Source organism: Molothrus ater, chromosome 23 (assembly GCF_012460135.2).
Source record: "Molothrus ater isolate BHLD 08-10-18 breed brown headed cowbird chromosome 23, BPBGC_Mater_1.1, whole genome shotgun sequence".
NCBI classification, from domain to species: domain Eukaryota; kingdom Metazoa; phylum Chordata; class Aves; order Passeriformes; family Icteridae; genus Molothrus; species Molothrus ater.
Window position 1 is genome coordinate 1,863,052 of NC_050500.2, and position 22,485 is coordinate 1,885,536.

Here is a 22,485-nt window from a genome sequence, read left to right on the forward strand (position 1 = left end):
CTGTCCCAGAACTTGGGGGAATCTCCCAGCCCTTCCTCAGAGGTCAGGAGAGCTCTCCCCACACCTTCCCAGCCTTTTTGCACCTCCTCCTGTCACCCCCTGCCCAAAAGCTGGGGAGCTGCTGCTCCCACAGGGAATCACTGACTTCAGAGGGTTGGGGAAAAAAAAAACACTCAGATGCAAAACATGCAAAAAACTATTTTACTGACAAACAGCAAAGGATGGGCTTAGTTCCAGGAGCTGAACTGGTTCTCTATGATACAAACATCTTCTTGAAAGGGAAGGAATGGCTGAAGTACACTCACTTGTTGACCCAAAATAAATCACAGTGTGCTTTTTTCTATTGCCTCCCCCAGCCCAAGCTCTCTGCACCTTCAGCTGCTCCCTTCAGCACAGGCTGGAGAGCACAAAGCCCTGGCTGAAATCTGCCTGTGCAAGTTTTATTTGATAAAAAATAAAAATGAGCCATTATTATTGCTTTTCAACCACAGTAGAGATGATTCTGTGATAGACCCAGAGCAGAGTTGGATCTCTCTGGTAGAGTCTGGGCTGTGCCTCTCCCTGCCTGATGCATGCAGAAGTGGTTTGTGTGCAGGAAAAAAGAAATAAAAGGATGGGAACCAGGGCAAGCAGCACTGCAGGCTCTGTCCTGGTGCTCCAGGGGTGAAAATCCTCCCCAGTGAGAGCAGGGCCTGGGCTCACCCTGCTGGGAGAGCCAGGAGGGGCTGGGGACCCCTGGGGACAGAAACGGGGGTGCCAGAGGGAGGACAGGTCCATGCAGGGGACAGAGAGACACAGACAGAGCTCAGGACACACGGACACACAGCAGGGCCCCACAGCCCAGCTGGGCTGGGCAGCTCCTCCTGGCTCCTCTGCTTCCTCTCCTCTTCTTCCTCTCCTCTGCTTCCTCTCCTCTGCTTCCTCTCCTTCTCTTCTGCTTCCTCTCCTCTTCTTCCTCTCCTCTGCTTCCTCTCCTCTGCTTCCTCTCCTTCCTTCTTCCTCTCCTTCTCTTCTGCTTCCTCTCCTCTGCTTCCTCTCCTCTGTCTCCTTCTCTGCTTCCTTCTCCTCCTTCCTCTCTTCTGCTTCCCACTCCTTTACTTCCTCTCCTCTTCTCCTCTGCTCCCTCTTCTCTGCTTTCCTCTCCTCTTCTTCCTCTCCTTCCTCTCCTCTGCTTCCTGTCCTCTGCTTCCCTCTCTGCTTCCTCTCCTCTCTTCTTCCCTTTCCTCTTCTTCCTCTCCTCTTCTTCCTCTCCTTTAATTCCTCTCCTCTGCTTCCCTTTTCTCTTCTTCCTCTCCTTTATTTCCTCTCCTTCCTCTCCTCTACTTCCCTCTCTGCTTCCTCTCCTTCCTCTCCTTTACTTCCTCTCCTCTCTTTTCTCCTCTGCTTCCTTCTCCTGTTTCCTCTCCTCCTCTTCCTCTCCTCTCCTTCCCTTTCCTCTTCTCCTTCCTCTCCTGTTTCCCTCTCTCCTTCCCTCTCCTCTTCTTCCCCTCCTCTGCTTCCCTCTTGTCATGTTGTTGTTTTTTTTTTTTCAAAATCTCTTTTTATACAACAGGAACATTTTTATTATGTAGAAAAAAATTTTCCCCCCCTCTTCCAGATCCTCAAATTTTTGTGGAATTTTGCCACGGATCAGCCGGATCAACCCTAACAGGTGTGAGCCACCACTTCAGCCTTTCCAGCTGCCTAATTTTTAATATTTCTGCTTAAATTTTTAATATTTCAAACAAGCTCAGCTTCTAGAGCAGGGCAGAGCCAGGCTTTACATTCAGTCTGAGTTTAGTCAGTGGAAATTTTGATTTAAAGTGCTTTTTTCTCCCCCTTTTTTTTACATAACCAGTCCCAGGGGCTCAATATTTTGTCCTAATCCCAATGGAATTTTCTCCCCTACAAAATGCTGTCCCCACTTGTTGATAACTGCTCAAGGAAAAGTTATTCCTTAGATCCTAAGGAATTTTGGACATCACGGCCAGGAATGACAGACAGACAGACAGACAGACAGACACAAATATGCACCAGGCAATTATTGAGGTCCAGAAAAAACCTGGGGCTCCAAGACAAGAGGCACTAGGGAATAGCAAAAGTGGGAATGGCAGAAAAATGGGAATATTTGGGCAGTTTGGGGGGCTTGTAATTAACTGAACTGGGCGTAGGAAATTAAAAAATGACCCCAAAACACAGAAAGTGGAGCAGGGAGGAAGAGCAGGAGTTGGAGTGTCCTTTTCCCTGCCATCAAACAGCAGGAGGCCACTGAGAGAGTCATGGAATCCATGGAAAAAAAAAAGAGATTTTTCTGGCAATGCTCAGCATCCTTCAGTTTTGGGTTTTTTCCCCTTTTTCTGCACCATCCCACTGGATACAAAAAGATGAAAGGAAGGGAAATATTGAGGGTTCTCAGATTTCTGGGGATGGCATTTCCCTCCTTCATCCCTGCTCACAAATCCCAGGACAGGATAAAACACCCCAAAACCCCCCCAGCTGCTCCTGCAGGCCCTAAAGGAGGTTTTGGGGTGGGGACGCTGCCTCCAGAGCCTTGATCCCAAAAGATCAGACCCCAAAAGCCACACAGGAGCAGCGCCACAAAACCACTTTGGAGCTTCCTCACACCTGGGCTCAACTCTGGGGACATTTGGGGTGTGTGGGGAGGAGTTTGCTGTGGGTGTCTGTGGTTTGGGGTTTTGCTCTGGGTGTCTGTGGTTTTGGGGTTTGCTCTGGGTGTCTGTGGTTTTGGGGTTTGTTCTGGGTGTCTGTGGTTTGGGGTTTGCTCTGGGTGTCTGTGGTTTTGGGGTTTGCTCTGGGTGTCTGTGGTTTGGGGTTTGCTCTGGGTGTCTGTGGTTTTGGGGTTTGTTCTGGGTGTCTGTGGTTTGGGGTTTGCTCTGGGTGTCTGTGGTTTTGGGGTTTGCTCTGGGTGTCTGTGGTTTGGGGTTTGTTCTGGGTGTCTGTGTGTCCCCAAAGCCCAGCCCCACAAGAAGGGGGTGCAGCAGGGGTGAGGCTGCTCAGGGACCCCTCTTGCTGCTCTTTGGGGTTTTGGGGTGTTTGAACCAGGCTGACCCCGCTCAGGACCCTCTTTTGCTGCTCTTTGGGGTTTGGGGGTATCTTAACCAGGTTTTTGGGGTGTTTGAACCAGGCTCACCCTGCTCAGGGCTCCCTCTGTGCCGGGTTTTTGGGGTTTGGGGTGTTTTAACCAGGCTTTTGGGGTGTTCTAATCAGGCTCACCCTACAAGAAGCTGCTTAGGGTCCCCTCTTGCTGCTCTCTGGGGTTTTTGGGGTGTTTTAACCAGGCTCACCCTGCTCAGGGCCCCCTCTCTGCTGGGTTTTGGGGTTTTTGGGGTGTTTTAACCAGGCTCACCCTACAGGAAGAGGACAGAGCAGCTCCTTTTTTCCCAGGCAAGGGCTGGGGGTGTGATGGTGCCGCCACCAAAAGTGCCACCACCAAAGATGCCAGCACCAGAGGTGTCACCAAAGGTGCCACCACCAAAGGTGCCACCACCAAAGGTCCCCTTCCAAAGGTGTAACCTCCAAAGATGCCAGCACCAAAGGTACCACCAAAAGTGCCACCTCCAAAGGAGCCACCTCCAAAGGTGCCACCACAGCAGCAGCCCCTGTCCCCTGGCTCTGAGGTGGGCGTGCTTTAGGCAGGTTCAGAGGGCAGCAATGCAAACACAAACCCTGACCCATCCCCAGCCCTTCCTTCCCCCACAGCAACTCCAGAACATGAACAAAAGTAAAAAAAAAACCCCAAAAAAACCCAAAAAGGGGACACTGTGCCTTCCCCCATCCAAACCTGTGAACCAAAGCAAAAAACCCCAAAAAGGGGACTCTGTGAAACCTGTGAACCAAAGCAAAACAAACCCCAGAAACCCCAAAAAGGGGACTCTGTGCCTTCCCCCATCCAAACCTGTGACCAGCCAGGCCCTTGTAGCCATGGGAGGGTCAGAGCAGCCAAAGGAGCAAAGAAATTTTGTGGGGCTGGAGCTCCTGGAGGAGACACTTTGCGTCTTCTTGCTGCTGTCCCACCTCCATCCCCTCGGCCACCATTCCCAGCAGGATGTGCAGGACAGCCAGGAAAATGAGATGAGGGTTGAAATTATAATGCAAATCTTTTGTTGTTGTTGTTGTTGTTTGTCTGCTTTTTTTTCTTTTTTTTTTTTTACATATTTACACCAGTCTGACAATAAAATGTGGAACACAGTGCAAAGCCTCGGCTGCAGAGCGCCCAGCCCCGGCTCTGGTTGTGCATGGCTGCGCGTCCACCCGCGGCCATCCCGACAAAACCGCGACAATCCGTGTCCCCAGCTGGCCCGGGAGCAGAGCAGCGGCTGTCCCGTGAGGAAGAGGAGTCCCGGCTGTGGTTCGGAGGCGCTGCAGTCCCTCACAGGTGCCGCGGGCTGGGGTGCCCGTTGTGGTAGAGCTTCTGTTTGATGTGCACCATGTTCCCCGTGGGCTCCTCGTACTGCCGAGGGTGGCGCTTGCGCAGCTCCTTCAGCTTACACAGCCTGGGGATCCACCACCAGGGCGTGTCTGCAACGAGGGACACCAGCGTCAGCCCTGTCACCCCCCCGGGCTCTGCGTGTCCCCAGGGCTCTGTGTGCCCAGGGCTCTGGGTGTCCCCAGGGCTCTGCATGTGTCCCCAGGGCTGTGTCCCCAAAGCTCTGTGTGCCCAGGGCTCTGTGTGCCCAGGGCTCTGGGTGTCCCCAGGGCTGTGTCCCCAAAGCTCTGTGTGCCCAAAGCTCTGTGTGCCCAGGACTCTGGGTGTCCCCAGGGCTGTGTCCCCAAAGCTCTGTGTCCCCAGGGCTCTGTGTGCCCAAAGCTCTGTGTGCCCAGAGCTCTGTGTGCCCAGGGCTCTGGGTGACCCTAGGGCTGTGTCCCCAGAGCTCTGTGTGCCCAAAGCTCTGTGTGCCCAGGACTCTGGGTGTCCCCAGGGCTGTGTCCCCAAAGCTCTGTGTCCCCAAAGCTCTGTGTGCCCAGGGCTCTGGGTGTCCCCAGGGCTGTGTCCCCAAAGCTCTGTGTCCCCAGGGCTCTGTGTCCCCAGGGCTCAGGGTGTCCCCAGCAGAGCTCCTTGTCCCCAGGATTCTGTGTCCCCAGGGCTCTGTGTCCCCAGGATTCTGTGTCCCCAGGGCTCACTGTCCCCAGCCCAGCCCCTCGTCCCCCTGCCAGCACAGCCAGGGCAGCTCTGCTGCTTCTCCTCCCTCCTCCTGGCACCCCCAGGGTCACCCTGGGGGAATTCTCCAAGCTTGAGAATTCATTCTACACCTTGACTAAAGGATAAGATTATATTTTCTAATATTTACACTGATTAAAAATTTATACTAATTAATATTCTCTATGTTAGATAATATTTATAATTGAAAATGTATAATAAGTAATATTTTATCTCATATTATATTTTATAGTAATAATTTGTAATAATATTTATACTAATTGCTAAATTATAATTTATACCTTATATAATATATATTATATAATTATATATTAAACATTATATATAATATATCATATATATAATCTTATATAATATATAATATGTAATATATAATATATAATATATAATATATAATATATAATATATAATATATAATATATAATATATAACATACAATATATTATATATTATATATTATATATTATATATTATATATTATATATTATATATTATATATTATATATTATATATTATATATTATATATTATATATTATATTGTACAATGTAATATATAATATATCTTATATTACATATATTAACACTTTGTAATAATAAATATTATAATTGTAATTTATAATAATTAATATTTTATATGCTATATAGGTTTGTATTAATAGTTCATAATAATAGTATTTATAAGAAATATAGTAATTAATACACGTTTCAAATACTAAGTAATTACTAAATATAAAATATGAAATTCATTACTAAAAATAGAAAATACTAAGTACTTACTAAATATAAAATATGAGATTAATTACTAAAAGTAAAATAGAAATTGATTATTAAAAATAAAATACTAAATTACTAAAAATGTTTAAAATAGTAAATTAATTACTAAAAATAAACTACTAAATAATACTACTAAATTACTAAATAAACTACTAAAATAAACTACTAAATAATTGCTAAGAATAAAAAATACTAAATAATTACTAAAAATAAAATACGAAATTCATTACTAAAAATAAAAAACACTAAATAATTACTAAAAATAAACCACTAAATGAATTACTAAAAATAAAAGCCTCCCATCACAAGGGGCAGGTGATCCCAGCTCCAGGAGAGCTCCTGGCAGCCCTGCTCTGATCTCTGGTGAAATCAGGAGTCACAGCCCCAGAATTGCTTCTCAGAGGCTGAAATCTCCCAGGAAAATCAGAATCCCAGCTCAGAAACGGCTCCTGGAGCCTGCTGGGGTTTGGGAAGATTAATGGGAAATTAATTTCATTTTTATCTGAGTTTTTAGAAAGAGACTGCACGTTTCTAATGAGAATTTCTTATGGGCCTGCAGATAAATCTTCCTGCTGCTCCTTTCCCTGAGCTGGGTTTAGCAGCACCATCAGTCAGGGGTTGGAGAAATGAGATTTTTTGGCACATTTGGAGGGAATTTCCAGTCATTCCCTAATTTTCCTGTCATTTTTATCTCCTCCAAATACGAAAACCCACGGGCTGAGGGGGGAATGGGGCAGAGGGAGGCTCTGAAGGGGCTGCTGGTCCTTCTTGGGGTTAATTCAGGATTTTACTGCTCCAAACCTGGCAACTGTGCCCAAGGTTTTTGTTTTTGATGACACAAGTGAGTAAAAACCTCTCCACATCTGGCCAGGGGTGAGGGGTGGGAAGGGATGGAAATGGGAAGGGAAATAATGGAAATAATGGAAATGGGAATGGAATGGGAATGAAAATGGAAATAGGAATGGGATTGGGAATGGGAATAATGGAGGACGAAAAGGAGAAGAGGAGGAGGAAGAGGAGGATGAAGAGAAGGAGGAGGAGGAAGAGGAGAAGATGAGGAGGAGGATGATGAAGATGAGGAAAATGAGGAAGATGATGAAGAGAAGACGAGGACAAAGATAAGGAAGAGGAGGAGGAAGAGGAGGAGGAAGAGGAGGAGGAAGAGGAGGAGGAAGAGGAGGAGGAAGATGATGAAGAAGAAAAGATGAGGAGGAAGCTGAGGAAGGGAAGGAAGAGGAGAAGATGAGGAAGATGAGAAGATGATGAGGAAGATGAGGAGGATGTGGAGGAAGAGGAGAAGAAGAGGAGGAGAAGATGAGGAGCAAGAGGAGAAGATGAGGAGGAGGATGAAGATTAGGAGGAAGATGATGTAGGTAATGAAGATGATGAAGGTGATGAAAATTATGAAGATGAGGAAGTTGATGAAGATGAGGAAGAGGAGAAGATGATGAGGGAGATGAGGAGGAAGAAGGTGATGAAGATGAAGAAGGTGAGAAGATGATGATGAGAAGATGAAGATGATTATGAAGAAGATGAGAAGATGATGAAGATGGTGAAGGTGAGAAGGAAGATGATGAAGATGAGAAGATGATGAGGAAGATGAGGAAGAGGAAGAGGAGAAGATGAGGAGGAAGATGATGAAGATGAGAAGACGACGAGGAGGAAGATGACGAAGAGGAGGAGATGATGAGAAGACGATGAAGATGAGGAAGATGAGAAGACGATGAGGAGGAAGATGATGAAGAGGAAGAGATGATGCGAAGATGATGAAGATGAAGAAGATGAGAAGACGATGAGGAGGAAGATGAAGAGGAGGAGATGATGAGAAGACAATGAAGATGAGAACAATGCTGAAGAGGAGGAAGAAGAGCAGAAGACGAGAAAGATGAGGAAGAAGAACAGAAGATGAGGAAGAAGAACAGAAGATGAGGAGGAGGAGCAGCAGATGAGGAGGAGGAGCAGCAGATGATGAAGATGCTGATGAAGATGAAGCGGCGTGCGGGGCCCGTACCGTATCGGCGGCTGGCGCGCCAGGCGCGCACGGCGTAGTGCAGGACGCCGTCCATCCACACCAGGAACCAGCTGATGCAGAAGCCCAGCAGCAGCCCCAGCATGAGGTCGATCTCCTGCTTGGTCACATTGTCGGTCACAAAGTAATTCTCCGAGGAGTCCACCACCGACTGGTCCCCGTCGTAGGGGATCACGTAGTGCACGTGGTGCCTGGGCGAAAACGGGGCGGAAAACGGCAACAATCGGTCAAAACTCTTCTTTTGGTTTCTATCCCACCGTCCCCAGCAGCAGAAGGGCTGCCCTGGCTCTTTGTGCTGCTGGCAGCAGAGGAAAGCATAAAAAAGGAGGGAAAGCACAAGCAGTGCACAGAGTGCCTGGGCAAAACCAGGGCAGAAATGGGCGAAAATCAGTGAAAACTCTTATTTGTTTTTTTTTTTTCCCAGTTCTTCCCACCATCCCCAGCAGCAGAAGGGCTGCCCTGGCCCTTTGTGCTGCTGGCAACAGAGAGGAAAGCATGAGAAAGGAGGGAAAGCACAAGTATGGGATCACATCGTGCATGTGGTGCCTGCCAGGAATTGGGCAGAAAGGGGAAAAATCAGTGCAAACCCTTATTTTGGTTTTTCTTCCAGTTTCTCCCACCGTCCCCAGCAGCAGAAGGGCTGCCCTGGCTCTTTGTGCTGCTGCCAGCAGAGAGGAAAGCATGGAAAAGGAGAAAGCACAAAAAAAAGGGAAAGCACAAGTAGTGCACAAGGTGCCTGGCCAAAAATTGGGTTTAAAAGGGGAAAAAATCAGTGAAAACTCTTATTTTGGTTTTTCTCTCACCATCCCCAGCAGCAGAAGGGGCCCTGGCAACAGAGGAAAGCAAGAAAAGGAGGGAAAGCACAAGTAGTGCACAAGGTGCCTGGGCAAAAACCGGCAAAACTCAGTGGAAATTCTTATTTTGGTTTTTCTTCCAGTTCTTCCCACTATCTCCAGCAGCAGAAGGGCTGCCCTGGCTCTTTGTGCTGCCGGCAGCAGAGAGGAAAGCATGGAAAAGGAGGGAAAGAATAAAAATCCCCGAGCCCAGGCCTTTTATCCTTATTGGCTGTAATGGTTATTATTATTATTGTTATTATTGTTATTATTGTTATTATTGTTATTATTGTTATTATTATTTAAAACAAACAAACAAACCAAACCCGCAAAGACAAACAAAAACCCAAACAGAAACCCCAAAACTGCCCCTCCCCAGTGGGCACAGGTGGCACTGTCCCTGCCCAGGAGTGACCACACACCCATCCAGGTGATGTCCAGCCCCAGGTGCCCTCCACCAGCACAGCCCTGGCACCCCCAGTGCCCCCAGTTCAGGCTGTGCCAGCCGTGCCCAGTGTCCCCAGTGCCCGTCCCTGTGTCCCCGGCCTTGTCCCCCTGTCCCTGTCTCTGTCCCTGTCCCTTTCCCTGTGTCCCTGTCCCTGTCACACAGAGCAGAGCGAGGCAGTCCCCGAGGCCTCTGAATATTCATGAGGCTCAGGTTGCTCCATAATCACGCCTGAGAAACGTCCAAATATTGACACAAACAAAGCTGCACTCCAAGAACCTTCCCAAAAGAGCCCCAGTCCCAGCCATGCCCTCACGGGGCTGGCACGGGGCTGGCACGGGGCTGGCACCGGCTCCAGGGTGGCGACAGCCCCGCCAGCCCCCACTGTCACGGGACAGGGCAGGGACAGGGGGTGGCAGCTCTGGGGGCAGCTCTGCTCCCGGTGCCGCCCAGTTGGGAACTGGGATTGTCCCTCCTCGGGCACTGGGAAATCCGGGCAGGGGCGGCAGGGGGGAGAGGGGACCCCAAAAGGAATGGGAGGGGTGCCATGGGCACAGGCAAGCACTTCCCGTGTGCCACTGTCCCCAGATCCCTGCCCCAGGTTCTGCCTGTGATTAAACATCTCCCGCTGTCCCCAAATCCCCGCACAGAACTCACATCTCCCATTGTCCATGATTTCCCAAATCCCTGCACACGTTTCCCATGTCCCACTGTCCCCAAATCCCCGTGACAGAGGTGCCACTCGTGCCCTGGGCTCTGCCCATGATTATTTACAAGAGAAGGAGGAACCGAACAATTCCTGAGGGCAATTCCTGGGCAGCCCCAGCTGCTGCCGGGTCACCCTGTGCCACCTCCTGTCCTCAGCTGCGCCCACCCGGGGGGATCCCAAAACATCCCAAGCTGTGCCCACCCTGGCTGTGCTGGAGCTTCCACAGGGGACAGAAATTGAGGGACAGGAATCCCAGACACAGAAATCCCAGGGACAGAAATTGAGGGACAAAAATTCCTGAGACAGAAATTGAGGGACAGCAATCCCAGACACAGAAATCCCAGGGACAGAAATTGAGGGACAGCAATCCCAGGGACAGAAATTGAGGGGCAGAAATTGAGGGGCAGAAATTGAGGGGCAGAAATGAGGGGCAGAAATTGAGGGACAGGAATCCCAGCCCAGCTGGGCCAGGAGCTCCCGGCGGGGCTGGCTCTGCCCTGCTCTCCGGCTCGGGTGACACACAGACAGACAGACAGACAGACGGACGGTCCGTGTGTCTGCCCGGTGTCCCCAGGCCAGGCTGTGCCACACGGGAGGCTCGGGCTCTGTCCCCAGCGCTATTGTCCCCTGCGGTGACCTTGGGTGAGCGCCACCACCGCTGCTGCTGCTGCAGCCACAGCACGGAGAGACACCGGGGCTGGGACACGGGGACAGCGACAGGGACGGGGATGGGGACGGGGATGGGGACAGCGATGGGGAGGGGACAGCGATAGGGACGGGGACAGGGATGGGGGAGAGGGGCGGGGTCAGGGACAAGGATGGGGACCGTGATGGGGACGGGGATAAGGAGAGAGACAGGAATGGGAACAGGGACAGAGAACAGGGATGGGGACAGCAATGGGGGACAGGGATGGGGACAAGGATAGGGACAGCGACAGGGACAAGAATGGGGACAGGGATGGGGACAGGGACGGGCGCAGCCACAGGGACGGGGACAGGGACGGGCACAGGGACAGGGACAGGGACGGGGAGGCGCCGATGCTCCGGCTCAGCCCCGCTCCCTCGCGGCAGGTGACAGTGACATCACGGCCCAGCTCCCGCCGCAGCTGCCACATCCCGGCCGGACCAGCCCTTCCCGGGCTTTGGGGCTGATCCGGGCGGGGCTGGGGGAGGCAGCGCCACCCCCGACCCCTCCCTGCCCGAGCCTGGGGCCGCTCCGAGCAGCCCCGGCCGGTCCCAGCACGGGCACGGTGCCCAGAACGGGGCTGGGAGCCTGGCACCGGAACCTGGGAGAGCCTGGGGTTCGGAGAGCCTGGCACAGGGTTTGGAGAGCCTGGAACAGGGTTTGGAGAGCCTGGAACAGGGTTTGGAGAGCCTGGGGTTTGGAGAGCCTGGCACAGGGTTGGCACAGCCTGACCCAGGGGTTTGGGAGAGCCTGGGGTTTGGAGAGCCTGGCACAGGAGTTTGGAGAGCCTGGCACAGGGGTTGGCACAGCCTGGAACAGAGGTTTGGGAGATGCTGGCACAGGGGTTGGCACAGCCTGAGGTTTGGGAGAGGCTGGCACAGGGTTTGGAGCCTGGCACAGGGGTTGGCACAGCCTGGAACAGGGGTTTGGGAGAGGCTGGCACAGGGGTTTGGGAGAGGCTGGCACAGGGGTTTGGGAGAGTCTGGCACGGGGGTTGGCACAGCCTGGAGCCGCCACAGGCTGGCATGGAGGGTGCCAAGCTGCCCCAGGGATCTGCTGCAGCTGCCACATCCCTGCAGGGAGCGTGGCTGCCTCCCCTCCCTGTTGCCCCCGACTGTCAATGCTCGTTGTCACCTGTGGCTGTCACCCCTGGCTGCCGCCGCCCTTTCCTGAGCCAGAAGTGCCCCAGGAGGTGTCCCTGTCACCCCCAGCCGTGTCCAGGTGCCACCCTTGGCTCTGTCCTGGTGCCCCCCAGCCCAGCTCCCCTTCCCCAGCATTGCTCTCCCATGCCCTGGGGGGTGCTGGCAGCTCTGCCCTCCCTGCTCTGCTGCTCTGGAGAGGGAAAACCCAGCCCAGCCTGGTGGCGGCACCTCACCTGCACAGGTGACACATTTGTCACCTCTCAGAGCCCACGGGAACGCCCAGCTCAGCCACCAGAGCAGGCAGCAGAGCTTGCCCAGCCCAGGCTCACTCAGGCTGCAAACAGAGGCTCAGAGCACCCCAAAAACTGCGAATTTGGGCACCTGGGCAGCTGCAGGCAGCCCCAGGCCAGGGCAGCCACTCCAGCTCTATCCAAAGGCACAAAAGAAATCACCAAAATCCTGCAAAGAATAAAACAAAATGCCAGTCACCACTGGGGGGATGTGATCTTTGGGTGGTCACTAACTGCAAATGGGATCTTTGATGAGTTGTGTCATCCTATGGTAGTTTTGTTAATATTATTGGAGTAAGGTTAGGGTTAGGGTTATCATTTTAGGGTTATCATTTATAGGGTTTTCATTTTTGGGTTATCATTTAAATTGCTAATTTAGAATCCTACACCTGTGTTCACCTCCCCATCAAACACACAAGGAAAGCACAGGTGCCACAGTGTCACCATGATATTTTCTGAACAATCCTTTTGCCAGGATTTTTTTTCTCCTGAGGAGCTGAGAAGCCTCAGAGGAAAAGAAAAACAAGAATTATCTGCTGCTATGGGATGCAACAGGTTCATCTTTGATTGGTCTCATGTGGTTGTTTTTAATCAATGGCCAATCACAGCCCAGCTGTCTCGGACTCTCTGAGAGTCACAAGATTCTATAATCATTCCTTTCTATTCCTTCCAAGCCTTCTGATGAAATCCTTTTCTTCTATTCTTTCAGTATCGTTTTAATATATCGTTTTCTTTTAATAAAATATATATCATAAATATAATATATATCATAAATATATACAATAAAATCATAAATCAGCCTTCTGAAACATGGAGTCAAGATTCTCATCTCTTCCCTCGTCCTGGGACCCCTGAGATCACCAACACACCACAGCTCCCTCCTGACACCTGGACCTCAAAAGCACCTCCCAAAAATCCCTCCTGGCATGAACTGACACAAACAGCCCCAGCCCTGGTACCCCTGAGCCCCAGGAGGGGACCCCAGGGCCCCCCGAGCTGTGCCCACCCTGGCTGTGCTGGAGCTTCCACAGGGGACAGAAACTGAGGGACAGAAAGTGAGGGGCAGAAATTGAGGGGCAGAAATGGGGGGACAGAAACTGAAGGACAGAAATTAGGGGACAGAAATCCCAGGGACAGAAATTGAGGGACAGAAATGGGGGGACAGAAATTGAGGGGCAGAAATTGAGGGGCAGAAATTGAGGGACAGAAATGAGGGGACAGAAATTGAGGGGCAGAAATGGGGGGACAGAAATTGAGGGGCAGAAATTGAGGGGCAGAAATGGGGGGACAGAAATGGGGGGACAGAAATTGAGGGGCAGAAATTGAGGGGCAGACATTTAGGGGCAGAAATTTAGGGGCAGAAATGGGGGGACAGAAATTGAGGGGCAGAAATGGGGGGACAGAAATGGGGGGAGTGCCCTGCTGGCCGTGCCCCTGGGTGACCCCAGAGCCCCCAGGACGTGGGCACAGCCTGGGCCCAGCTGGTGCTGCTGCCTGCCAGCACCCCAGGGACCAACAGCAAATCCTGGGCACAGGGACAGGAGACTCTCAAAGGGGAGCTGGGACCTGGCAGGGCCATCCCAGTGCCAGAGGATTGAGGATCCAGGCTGAGGATGGAGCCAGGGCAGCCTGGAAGGGCTCAGCAGAGTTTTCCCAGCTGGGGATGCTCTCCCACGGCCCTGGCACAGCTGGCACAGCTGGCACACAGCCCCAGCCCCTCCTGGAGGGCACTGCCAGGGCCTGGGCTCACACCCAGCCTGGCTGCAGGACAGCTCCACCCTGAGGCAGGAGACAACCAGGAGAGGAGGGGAGAGGAGGGGAAGGGAGGGGAGGGGAAGGGAAACCTTTCTGCCTGAGTTATTGGGTCTGCCCAGCACTGTGACCCAGGCTGGGGCAGAGGGAGATCATTAATTGCAGCAGCCCAGCCCAGCCCATCAATCTCCATCCACCCATCCCAATTCCTCCTTCCCTCCCATTTCTGCCACATTTCCTGATTTTCCCCATCCCTTCCTGCACCAACACCGAGCTGCAGCTCCCTCCTCCTCCCTCCCCTCTGCTTTTTGGCAAATTCAGTTTCCTTTTCTTCATCAAGCCCTGCCAGGAGGCTCCAGGACCCAGCCCAGCCTGGGGGAGCCGCTCCCGGCCCAGGGCTGGGCTCAGGGCTCCTGGGCAGCTCTCACAGGGCACAGCCTGGAAACCAGAGGGCTCCAAAGGCTGCCAGGGGGGCAGCAGGGCAGGACAAAGAGGTGGCACAGCCCAGGAAGGGTTTGGGACCTCCTGGTCCTGCCAGGGCAGGGCAGGGCTCAACGTGAGGGTGGCACAGCCCAGGGAAGGGTTTGGGATCTCCTGGCAGGACCAGGGGGGCAGCAGGGCAGGAAAAAGAGGTGGCAGAGCCCAGAGGGAAGTTTGGGATCTCCTGGTGGTGCCAGGGGGACAACAGGGCAGGAAAAAGCTCAGGATGAGGGTGGCAGAGCCCAGGGAAGGGTTTGAGATCTCCTGGTCCTGCAGGGCAGAGCTCAGCTCAAGGTTGCCCAGCCCAGAGAGGGTTTTAGGATCTCCTGGCAGGACCAGGGGGGCAGCAGGGCAGGACAAAGAGGTGGCACAGCCCAGAAAGGGTTTGGGATCTCCTGGTCCTGAAGGACAGACTCAGCACAGGGTGGCACAGCCCAGGGAGGGGTTTGGGATCTCCTGGGGGTCAGCACAGGGTGGCAGAGCTCAGCACAGGGTGGCACAGCCCAGGGAGGGGTTTGGGATCTCCTGCTCGGCGAGGAGCAGCTCCCAGGCAGCTCTCAGAGCCTCCTGAGCTCTTTCTGTGGGCAGGAGCCTCTGCTCCCACACGCCTGAGGCAAAGGATAAACTCTGATTTTTGTCTCCTCTCCCATCCAGTCTCGGCAGTCTGGGGAGGTTTTTTTGTGCCCTCTCCAGGAAATGACCCCGTGGTGTTTGTGGGCAGTGCCAGGGCCGGGTTCTGTGCCCCAAGAGCTCTGCAGGCACAGAGGGAGCTCAGAGGGGTGACCCTGGCACCTCCTCAGCCCTGGGCACAGGGGACACTCAGAGAGCCCTGACACTGCTCAGCCACTCCAAACACCCCAGCAGCTCCTTTCCACCAGCACTGAAGCCAGCTGGGAGCAGGAACAGAAAAACTGGTGGGAGAGGCAGAGGAAAACTCTCAAAACTAGCGAAAAACATCGAGGGAATAAAAAAAAAAAGCAGCTCAGAAAAAGCAAATCCTTGCCCAAACCAAGTGGGAGACACTCTGGAAGTTTTCTGCCTTTGAAATTTGCCTTGAGAGGAGGTGCCCCAGGAGCTGAGGGTGCTGCCACATCCCAGGCCTGGCTGCTCCTGGGCCTGAACAGAGGAGCACCAGGAACAGTCCCATGGAGCAGGACAAAATTCACCTCCCCATATGTATTTGTTTATAATTCTGGGCCTGAACACAGCCCAGAGCAGCATGAGGAACAGTCCCACACAGAAAGGCAAAATTCACCTCCCAGTATTTATATTTTTATAATTCTGTTCAGCCTTGGGCCTGAGCAGAGTCCAGAGCAGCATGAGGAGCAGTCCCTCAGAGCAGGGCAAAATTCACCTCCCAGAGCTCAGCCCTGGGCCTCAACGGAGCCCAGAGCAGCACCAGGAGCAGTCCCACAGAGCAGGACCAAATTCTCCTCCCCATATGCATTTTTTTATCATTCTGTTCAGCCCAGGGCCTGAGCAGACTCCAGAGCAGCACCAGGAACTACAGGAACTACAACCAGTCCTACAGAGAAGGTCAAAATTCACCTCCCCATATGTATTTTTTTTATAATTCTAGGCCTGAACAGACTCCAGAGAAGCATGAGGAACAGTCCCACACAGAAGGGCAAAATTCACCTCCCCAGTTTATATTTTTTTTATAATTCTGTCCAGCCCTAGGCCTGAACAGAGTCCAGAGCAGCACCAGGAGCAGTCCCATAGAGCAGGGAGAAATTCACTTCCCAGAGCTCAGCCCTAGGCCTGAACAGAGTCCAGAGCAGCACGAGGAACAATCCCACAGAGCAGGGCAGAATTCACCTCCCCAGTATTTATATTTTTATAATTCTGTTCAGCCCTGGGCCTGAGCAGAGTCCAGAGCAGCACCAGGAGCAGTCCCTCAGAACAGGGAGAAATTCACCTCCCCAGTATTTTTATATTTCTGTAATTCTGGTCAGCCCTGGGCCTGAGCAGACTCCAGAGCAGCACCAGGAACAGTCCTATAGAGAAGGGCAAAATTCACCTCCCCATATATATATTTTTTTTATAATTCTCTTCAGCCTTGGGCCTAAACAGAGTCCAGAGCAGCACCAGGAACAATCCCACAGAGCAGGGCAGAATTCGCCTCCCCAGTATTTATATTTTTATAATTCTGTTCAGCCCTGGGCCTGAGCAGACTCCAGAGCAGCATGAAGAGCAGTCCCACAGAGCAGGGTGGAATTCACCTCCCCAGTATTTATATTTTATAATTCTGGGCCTGAGCAGAGTCCAGAGCAGCACCAGGAGCAGTCCCTCAGAGAAGGGCAAAATTCACCTCCCCATATATATTTTTTTTATCATTCTGTTCATCCCTGGGCCTGAGGAGACTCCAGAGCAGGCAGATCCCAGTTCCAAGCCGAGCACTCCAGGGATAAGGCACAGAGATGCTGCTTGGGAGGATGAGGAAGGTGTTTGTGTCCAGGCATAAAGTTGTGCACAGCAGAGGCAGCACTCCTGAAGCACAGCCCGGCCTCTTCAGCGTGCTGTGTCCAGCAGGAAAAGCCACAGGGAATGAAAATCTGATCAAAGATTGATTGCAAAGCCTCCGAGTGACTGTCCTAGGCGGCCACATCCCAGCCTGGACAGGGCCAAGCCCCATTCCATTTCTGAGCCACAAAACCAGCACCAACTGCAACACCCAGACCACAAACAGGCTGGGGAACCAACACGGCCCAATCGGCAACAAAAGGCACAATGACAAACGCTTAAATCAAAGTTTCTCACTCCCCCAGGGCTCCCAAATGCCTGTACACAAAGGAAAACGCACTTCCAAGCCCGCAGAAAACTCTTCTTCCAGAAAAACACAAAACAAATTTAAAAAAACAACAACAAACAGCACCCCACTCCCTCACCCTGCTCATGCAGGAGCTGCTGAGGAAGGTGAGACACGGCCAGGATGCAGAAATGGTGGCACAGCTGCCACCCTGTCCCTGTCACCTCGTCCCCAGGTGGGCAGGGCGGGCAGGGGGGATGCTCTGCAGGTAGAACTCACCTTCCACAGTTGCAGTGACAAACTCGGTCCTCCCCTCGGAGGTGCGGTAGGATGTAATTGTGAAATCTGTCCAGCAAGGCGTTCATGTCCATCAAGCAAGCTATTGCCTGTAAGAGCCCACAAGCGAGGCACGGGGTCAGCTCTGGGCGCTGGGGTAAAACATCCACTCCAGTTTGATTGCCGGGCACCGAAGCAGTCATCAGGAAAAGACGCGTGTGTGGAGGGACACACACGCACACACAGAGGTGCTCGGGCTCAGGGACAGCGCGGGGGGAAGGTGGAAAGGAGGCGGGGGGGTGGCGGTGCTGATGGAGAGGAGGAGGAGGAGGAAGCGGGGGGGGGGGGGGGGACACCATGGATGGGGAGGGGAGATAAGCAAAAAATCTCTTACCATAACGATAGAGGCGCCCAGGATCATGAAAATCATGGTGTTTGCATTCATGGACATCAAGAGGGAACGGCCAGCGGTCGGGTCCGTGCGCCCGCAGCCCGCGGAGCGGCGGCCGCGCTATTCCGCAGCGCCGAGCGCGGGGCGCATCGCGCTCGCTGCCCGCACGCTGCGGTGCGGCGGGGGGCGGCGGGGCGGCGCGGAGCCCCCCGCGCACACCGCGCACCGAGCGCTCCCCCGTGCCGGGGCTGCCGCGGGCTCCCGCGCCCTGCCCTGCCCGCGTTATTATTTTGTAATTCTAAGGATGGATGTGATAGGTAAAAAAAAAAAAAAAAAAAATTAAAAAAATTTGAAAAAAATTAAAAATATTAAAATAATATTAAAAAATATTTTTAAAAAAAATTAAAAATAAAAATAATAATTCCGGCCCCGGGCTCCCCCCGGCCGCGGTGGCGGCGGGTGCGCGGCTCCGGGAGCGGGCACACGCCGGTGCAAGCACAGCCTTCATGCAGCAACTGGGAAGCGAGGCAGCCAAAGCCGGGGTGGGGGGGAGAGGCTGGGGGAGGAGGAGGCAGGCTGCAAAAAAATCACCCACTCCGGGGGAGCCTCATCGCATCCTCCCCGCCGACCCTCCCCAAAATCATCCCCGCCGCCGAGCGCCGCTAAATAAAAATCGGCGATGAAAAATAAATAAAATAAAATACCCCAGCCTCCAAATCACCGCGCCCACCCTCACCCCCCCTTCACCCCAAAAAAAAAAAAAAAAAAAAAAAAAATCAGCCCCACAAGCCCTCCCGGCTCGGGGCTGCGCTGTCCCCGCGGGCAGCCCCCGGGCCGGCCCCGCTCGGGGGAGGGATGCGGGATGCAGGGGAGGGATGCGGGATGCAGCGATGGGGAAGATGCGCCCAAGGCAGCGCCGGCCGCCCCCTCCCCACCCCGGGCATTTACCTACGTGGGGAGGCGCTGCTCCGGGAGCGGCTCATGGCGAGCGGCGGCTCCAGCTCTGCGGGCCGGCCCTGCGGGGCTCCCCCCGCCCCGCAGCCGCACGCCGAGCCCCGGCAGCGGCGCTTGGCCGCGTTTCCAGAGCCACACGCCATCCTCACCCCGCCCTTCCTCCGCCCGGGGTCGGCCCCGGCCCCCTTTGCCCCTCCGGGACCCCTCCCCGGGCTCTCTCCGCCCGGGGGTCCGCGCTGGGAGCGGGGCGGGCCGGGGGTGCGAGGCCCGCGTTCCCCCGCGCTGCCCCCGGAGCCTCCTCCGCCCGCGCCGAGCGCGGGAACCGAGCGGGGATCGCGGGCACCGAGCCGGGGATCGAGGGCACCGAGCCGGGGATCGAGGGCACCGAGCCGGGGATCGAGGGCACCGAGCGGGGATCGTGGGAACCGAGCAGGGATCGAAGGCACCGAGCAGAGGGTGGCGGGAACCGAGCGGGGGTCGCGGGAACCGAGCGGGGGTCGCGGGCACCGAGCAGAGGGTGGCGGGAACCGAGCGGGGGTCGCGGGAACCGAGCGGGGGTCGCGGGCACCGAGCAGGGGTTGAGGGCACCGAGCGGAGATCACGGGCACCGAGCGGGGATCACGGGAACCGAGCGGAGATCACGGGCACCGAGCGGGGATCACGGGCACCGAGCGGGGGTCGCGGCCCCGCGGGCAAAGGGAGGCAGCGGAGCCGCCTGGAGCGGGGAGCAAATCCCAGCCCGGCTGGAAATCCTCCCTGGGAAAATCCTCCCTGGGAAAATCCTCCCTCGCTTGGCCCCCCCCGAAAGGCCGGGCTGGTGCGGAGGGACCCCGGCAGGGCTGTGACACAAAGAGCTTTGTCCCCTCTCTGTCCCTAAGGCCAAGGGTCCGTTTGTTGCACACCGTGCTATCGGTCTGTCCAGTTTAGGAGCTGCTGTGGAAAAATGGAAAGAAAAGGAAAGGAAAAAAAAAAAAAAAAGAAGTGACCAGCCGGTAACTTTTTTGCTTGTTGGGTTGTTGTTCCTTTTACAGCAAACGGGGCGAGGTGCAGGGAGCAGCACGTGGGGAATGCGTGGCAGCTCAGCTTGGGTGTCCTGCAGAGCCTCCCCTCCATCCCCAGCCTTCCTCAGGGCGAGTTTCTCCTTGCTGGAATCCAGGTGTTCCTTTTTTTGGGCTTCTCAGAGTGACCAAAGCAGAATTTGCTGGTGCTGGGTTTTGCATTTTTGCAAATTTGTTTCCCTCCTGCTCCTCAGGCCACAATCAGCCTTCTTATGTAATGAGTGGTGTTATATAAACTCCATTCTTCAAGGAACAGTCATTAACCTACTACTGGGTATTGAAAATACCAAAATACTGTCACACAATTAAAATCACTAAATGGTGTCCTCAAATTAGAGCACAGATTGCATTGCAGATTTTTTTTAATTTTTTTTTTTTTTAATTAAACCACACACATGAAACATTTGACAAGCCAGGCTCTTCATGCAAAGGAGCAGCAGGGCAGGGAAGGCACCTCTTGCTTTATCCTCTGTCCTGAGCTCCTTCCACTTCTCCCTGAGCTCAGAAGTGGATTCTGCCATGGAAATGCAGAGCTCAGAGAGGAGGCAGCTGGTTACTCTGCCTGCTGTAGGAAACAAAACGCTTCTAAAGTCACAGCCGAATAACACAAGAGGAGGGAACAGTTTGAGGACAAGTCTCAGGGAGTTTTGTGGAGCTGAAGTTTTCCCAGCCCTCCCACAAGCCAGGCTGGGTCAGTCTCAGCTGGCTTCAGGCACTGAGGAGAGATTTTGTTATTGGCTCGGGTAAAGCCATTTCCCTCCCTGTGCTTCTGGAGCAAAAGTCCCCCAGGAATCCCTGTTGTGGTCGGTCCTGGCTGCTGGGGATCCCAGACATCCCTGTCCTGATCAATTCTGGCTCCCAAACATCCCTGTTGTGGTCAGTTCTGGCTGCTGAGAGATCCCAAACATCCCTGTCCTGATCAGTCCTGGCTGCTAAAAGATCCCAAACATCCCTGTCCTGGTCAATTCTGGCTCCCAAACATCCCTGTCCTGATCAGTCCTGGCTGCTGGGGATCCCAAACATCCTTGTCCTGATCATTCCTGGCTTTTGGGGATCCCAAACATCCCTGTCCTGATCAGTCCTGGCTGCTAAAAGATCCCAAACATCCCTGACAGTGACAAACTCCAGCCTGGTCGTGGCCCGAGTGGTGCTGCCGCAGGTGCTGTGAGCCAGGGACGTTCACACCTGAGCTGCCCCCACAATGGGTTTGTTAAACTCGTTCCTAATTAACAACGGGCTTGTTAAACTCCCTCCTAACCACAATGGGTTTATTAATCTCGTTTCTAATTAACAATTAGCAGCACCCCCGCCCTACCTGTGGCTCCTGCTCAGCCCCAAGCTGTCACCAGCACCCTCACTCACCCTGAGGGGTGCCCGGGTCCCAGATAGGATGCAGTGACCCACGACCCCTCTGGAGATGGGACAGAACCTGGAAAACAAACTCTGAAACCTCACCAAAGCTGCTGATCCAGGTCCCATCCCCTTGCAGAATTCCCATTTTAACTATTAAATAGCCCAAAAACCCCAGCACAGGTAATTCAGATTATTACACATTGCCAACCCCAAATATGATGCAGTGACCGATCTGGAGACAGGACAGGACCAGGAAAAGAAACTGCAAACCTCATCACAACTGCTGCTTCAACACCCATCCCTGGGCAGAATTCCTGCTTGAAGTGTTTTTAACATCCCCAAAAACGCAGCACAGGAAATTCTGGGTTATTAAAGATTCACAGGAGCCAAATAATGATAAAAAGTTTAACAAATAAATTTGATGCAGTGACCCATTTGGAGCCAGGACAGGACCAGGAAAACAAACTCTGCAAACCTCATCACAACTGCTGCTCCAACTCCCACCCCTGGGCAGAATTCCTGTTTTAACGATAAAACAGCCCAAAAAAACCCCCAGCACAGGGAACTTTGGGTTATTAAAGATTCCCAAACCCAACTGTGATGCCGTGACCCATTTGGAGAGAGGCCAGGAAGGCTCGGAGCTGGCACAGGCTGAGTTTCAGCGCAGAGAGCACAGCCAAGCCCCAGGAGCGCTGAGGTTTCATTGAGGGCTCCACTCAAACCTCAGCAGCTGCAGCTGCCAAGAAGGACTTTTATAAAATATTAGAATTATAAGCATCATTATCATAATTAATTATTGTGATTGTTGTGTTAATCCCAATTAATATTATACTTGTTATTTAATGTTAGTTCTTATAATTTTAATTATTTATTATAATTTCTATAACTGTATAAAATTATTTTATCATTTTATGATATATTTTTCTATTATTTATTATAATTTTAGCATATATTAATATAATGTATATCTTATCTCTATATAATATATAAATATATTTATTATCTTCTATATATTATATAAATTGAATATAATAGATAAAAACTTTATATATTCTATATATTGTATAATATAAATTTATATATTTATATATTTTATAAATTGTATGTCGTATATAAGTTATAGAAATGTAAATTATTTAAAATTATTTATATATAAAAATTATATATATATATATATTATATCACAATTAATTAATTATTCTGATTAACTGTGATAATAATCATAATCATTACTGTGATGCCACCTAATCACACCTTTAAATTATTTCTATTGACAGGAGTTTGCCCCCAGTTCCCTAAATCCAGTTAAAGCCTCACAGTCTCATTCACCTCACCCAAATATTCCATGTTTTACCCCAAAAAGAACAGCCACACTTCCTCAGTTTCTATTTTGAAATGAGACAAAC

At 52.3% G+C, this 22,485-nt stretch overlaps 1 protein-coding gene across 4 annotated transcripts; it reads right to left on the reverse strand.

The window, feature by feature from the left end:
- Positions 1-187: 187 nt before the first annotated feature.
- TMEM240 (transmembrane protein 240) lies at positions 188-19,147 on the reverse strand. Of its 4 annotated transcripts, none has more exons than XR_008508781.1 (4): positions 17,327-17,662; positions 7,945-8,153; positions 3,827-4,518; positions 188-3,781 (listed from the first exon to the last, which is right to left on the reverse strand). XR_008508781.1 is itself a non-coding variant. In XM_036396425.2 (4 exons), the coding sequence occupies exons 2-4, from the start codon at positions 17,416-17,418 to the stop codon at positions 4,370-4,372; spliced, it is 450 nt and encodes a 149-aa protein (XP_036252318.1). In that variant the 5' UTR covers positions 17,419-17,433; positions 18,663-19,147; the 3' UTR covers positions 188-4,369. The 4 variants fall into 4 exon arrangements, 3 of the variants coding, with proteins under 3 accessions (XP_036252318.1, XP_036252317.1, XP_036252316.1); XM_036396425.2 differs by adding an exon at positions 18,663-19,147 and having other exon boundaries at positions 188-4,518; positions 17,327-17,433; XM_036396424.2 differs by adding an exon at positions 17,718-17,983 and having other exon boundaries at positions 188-4,518; positions 17,327-17,433.
- Between the last annotated feature and the right edge of the window lie 3,338 nt (positions 19,148-22,485).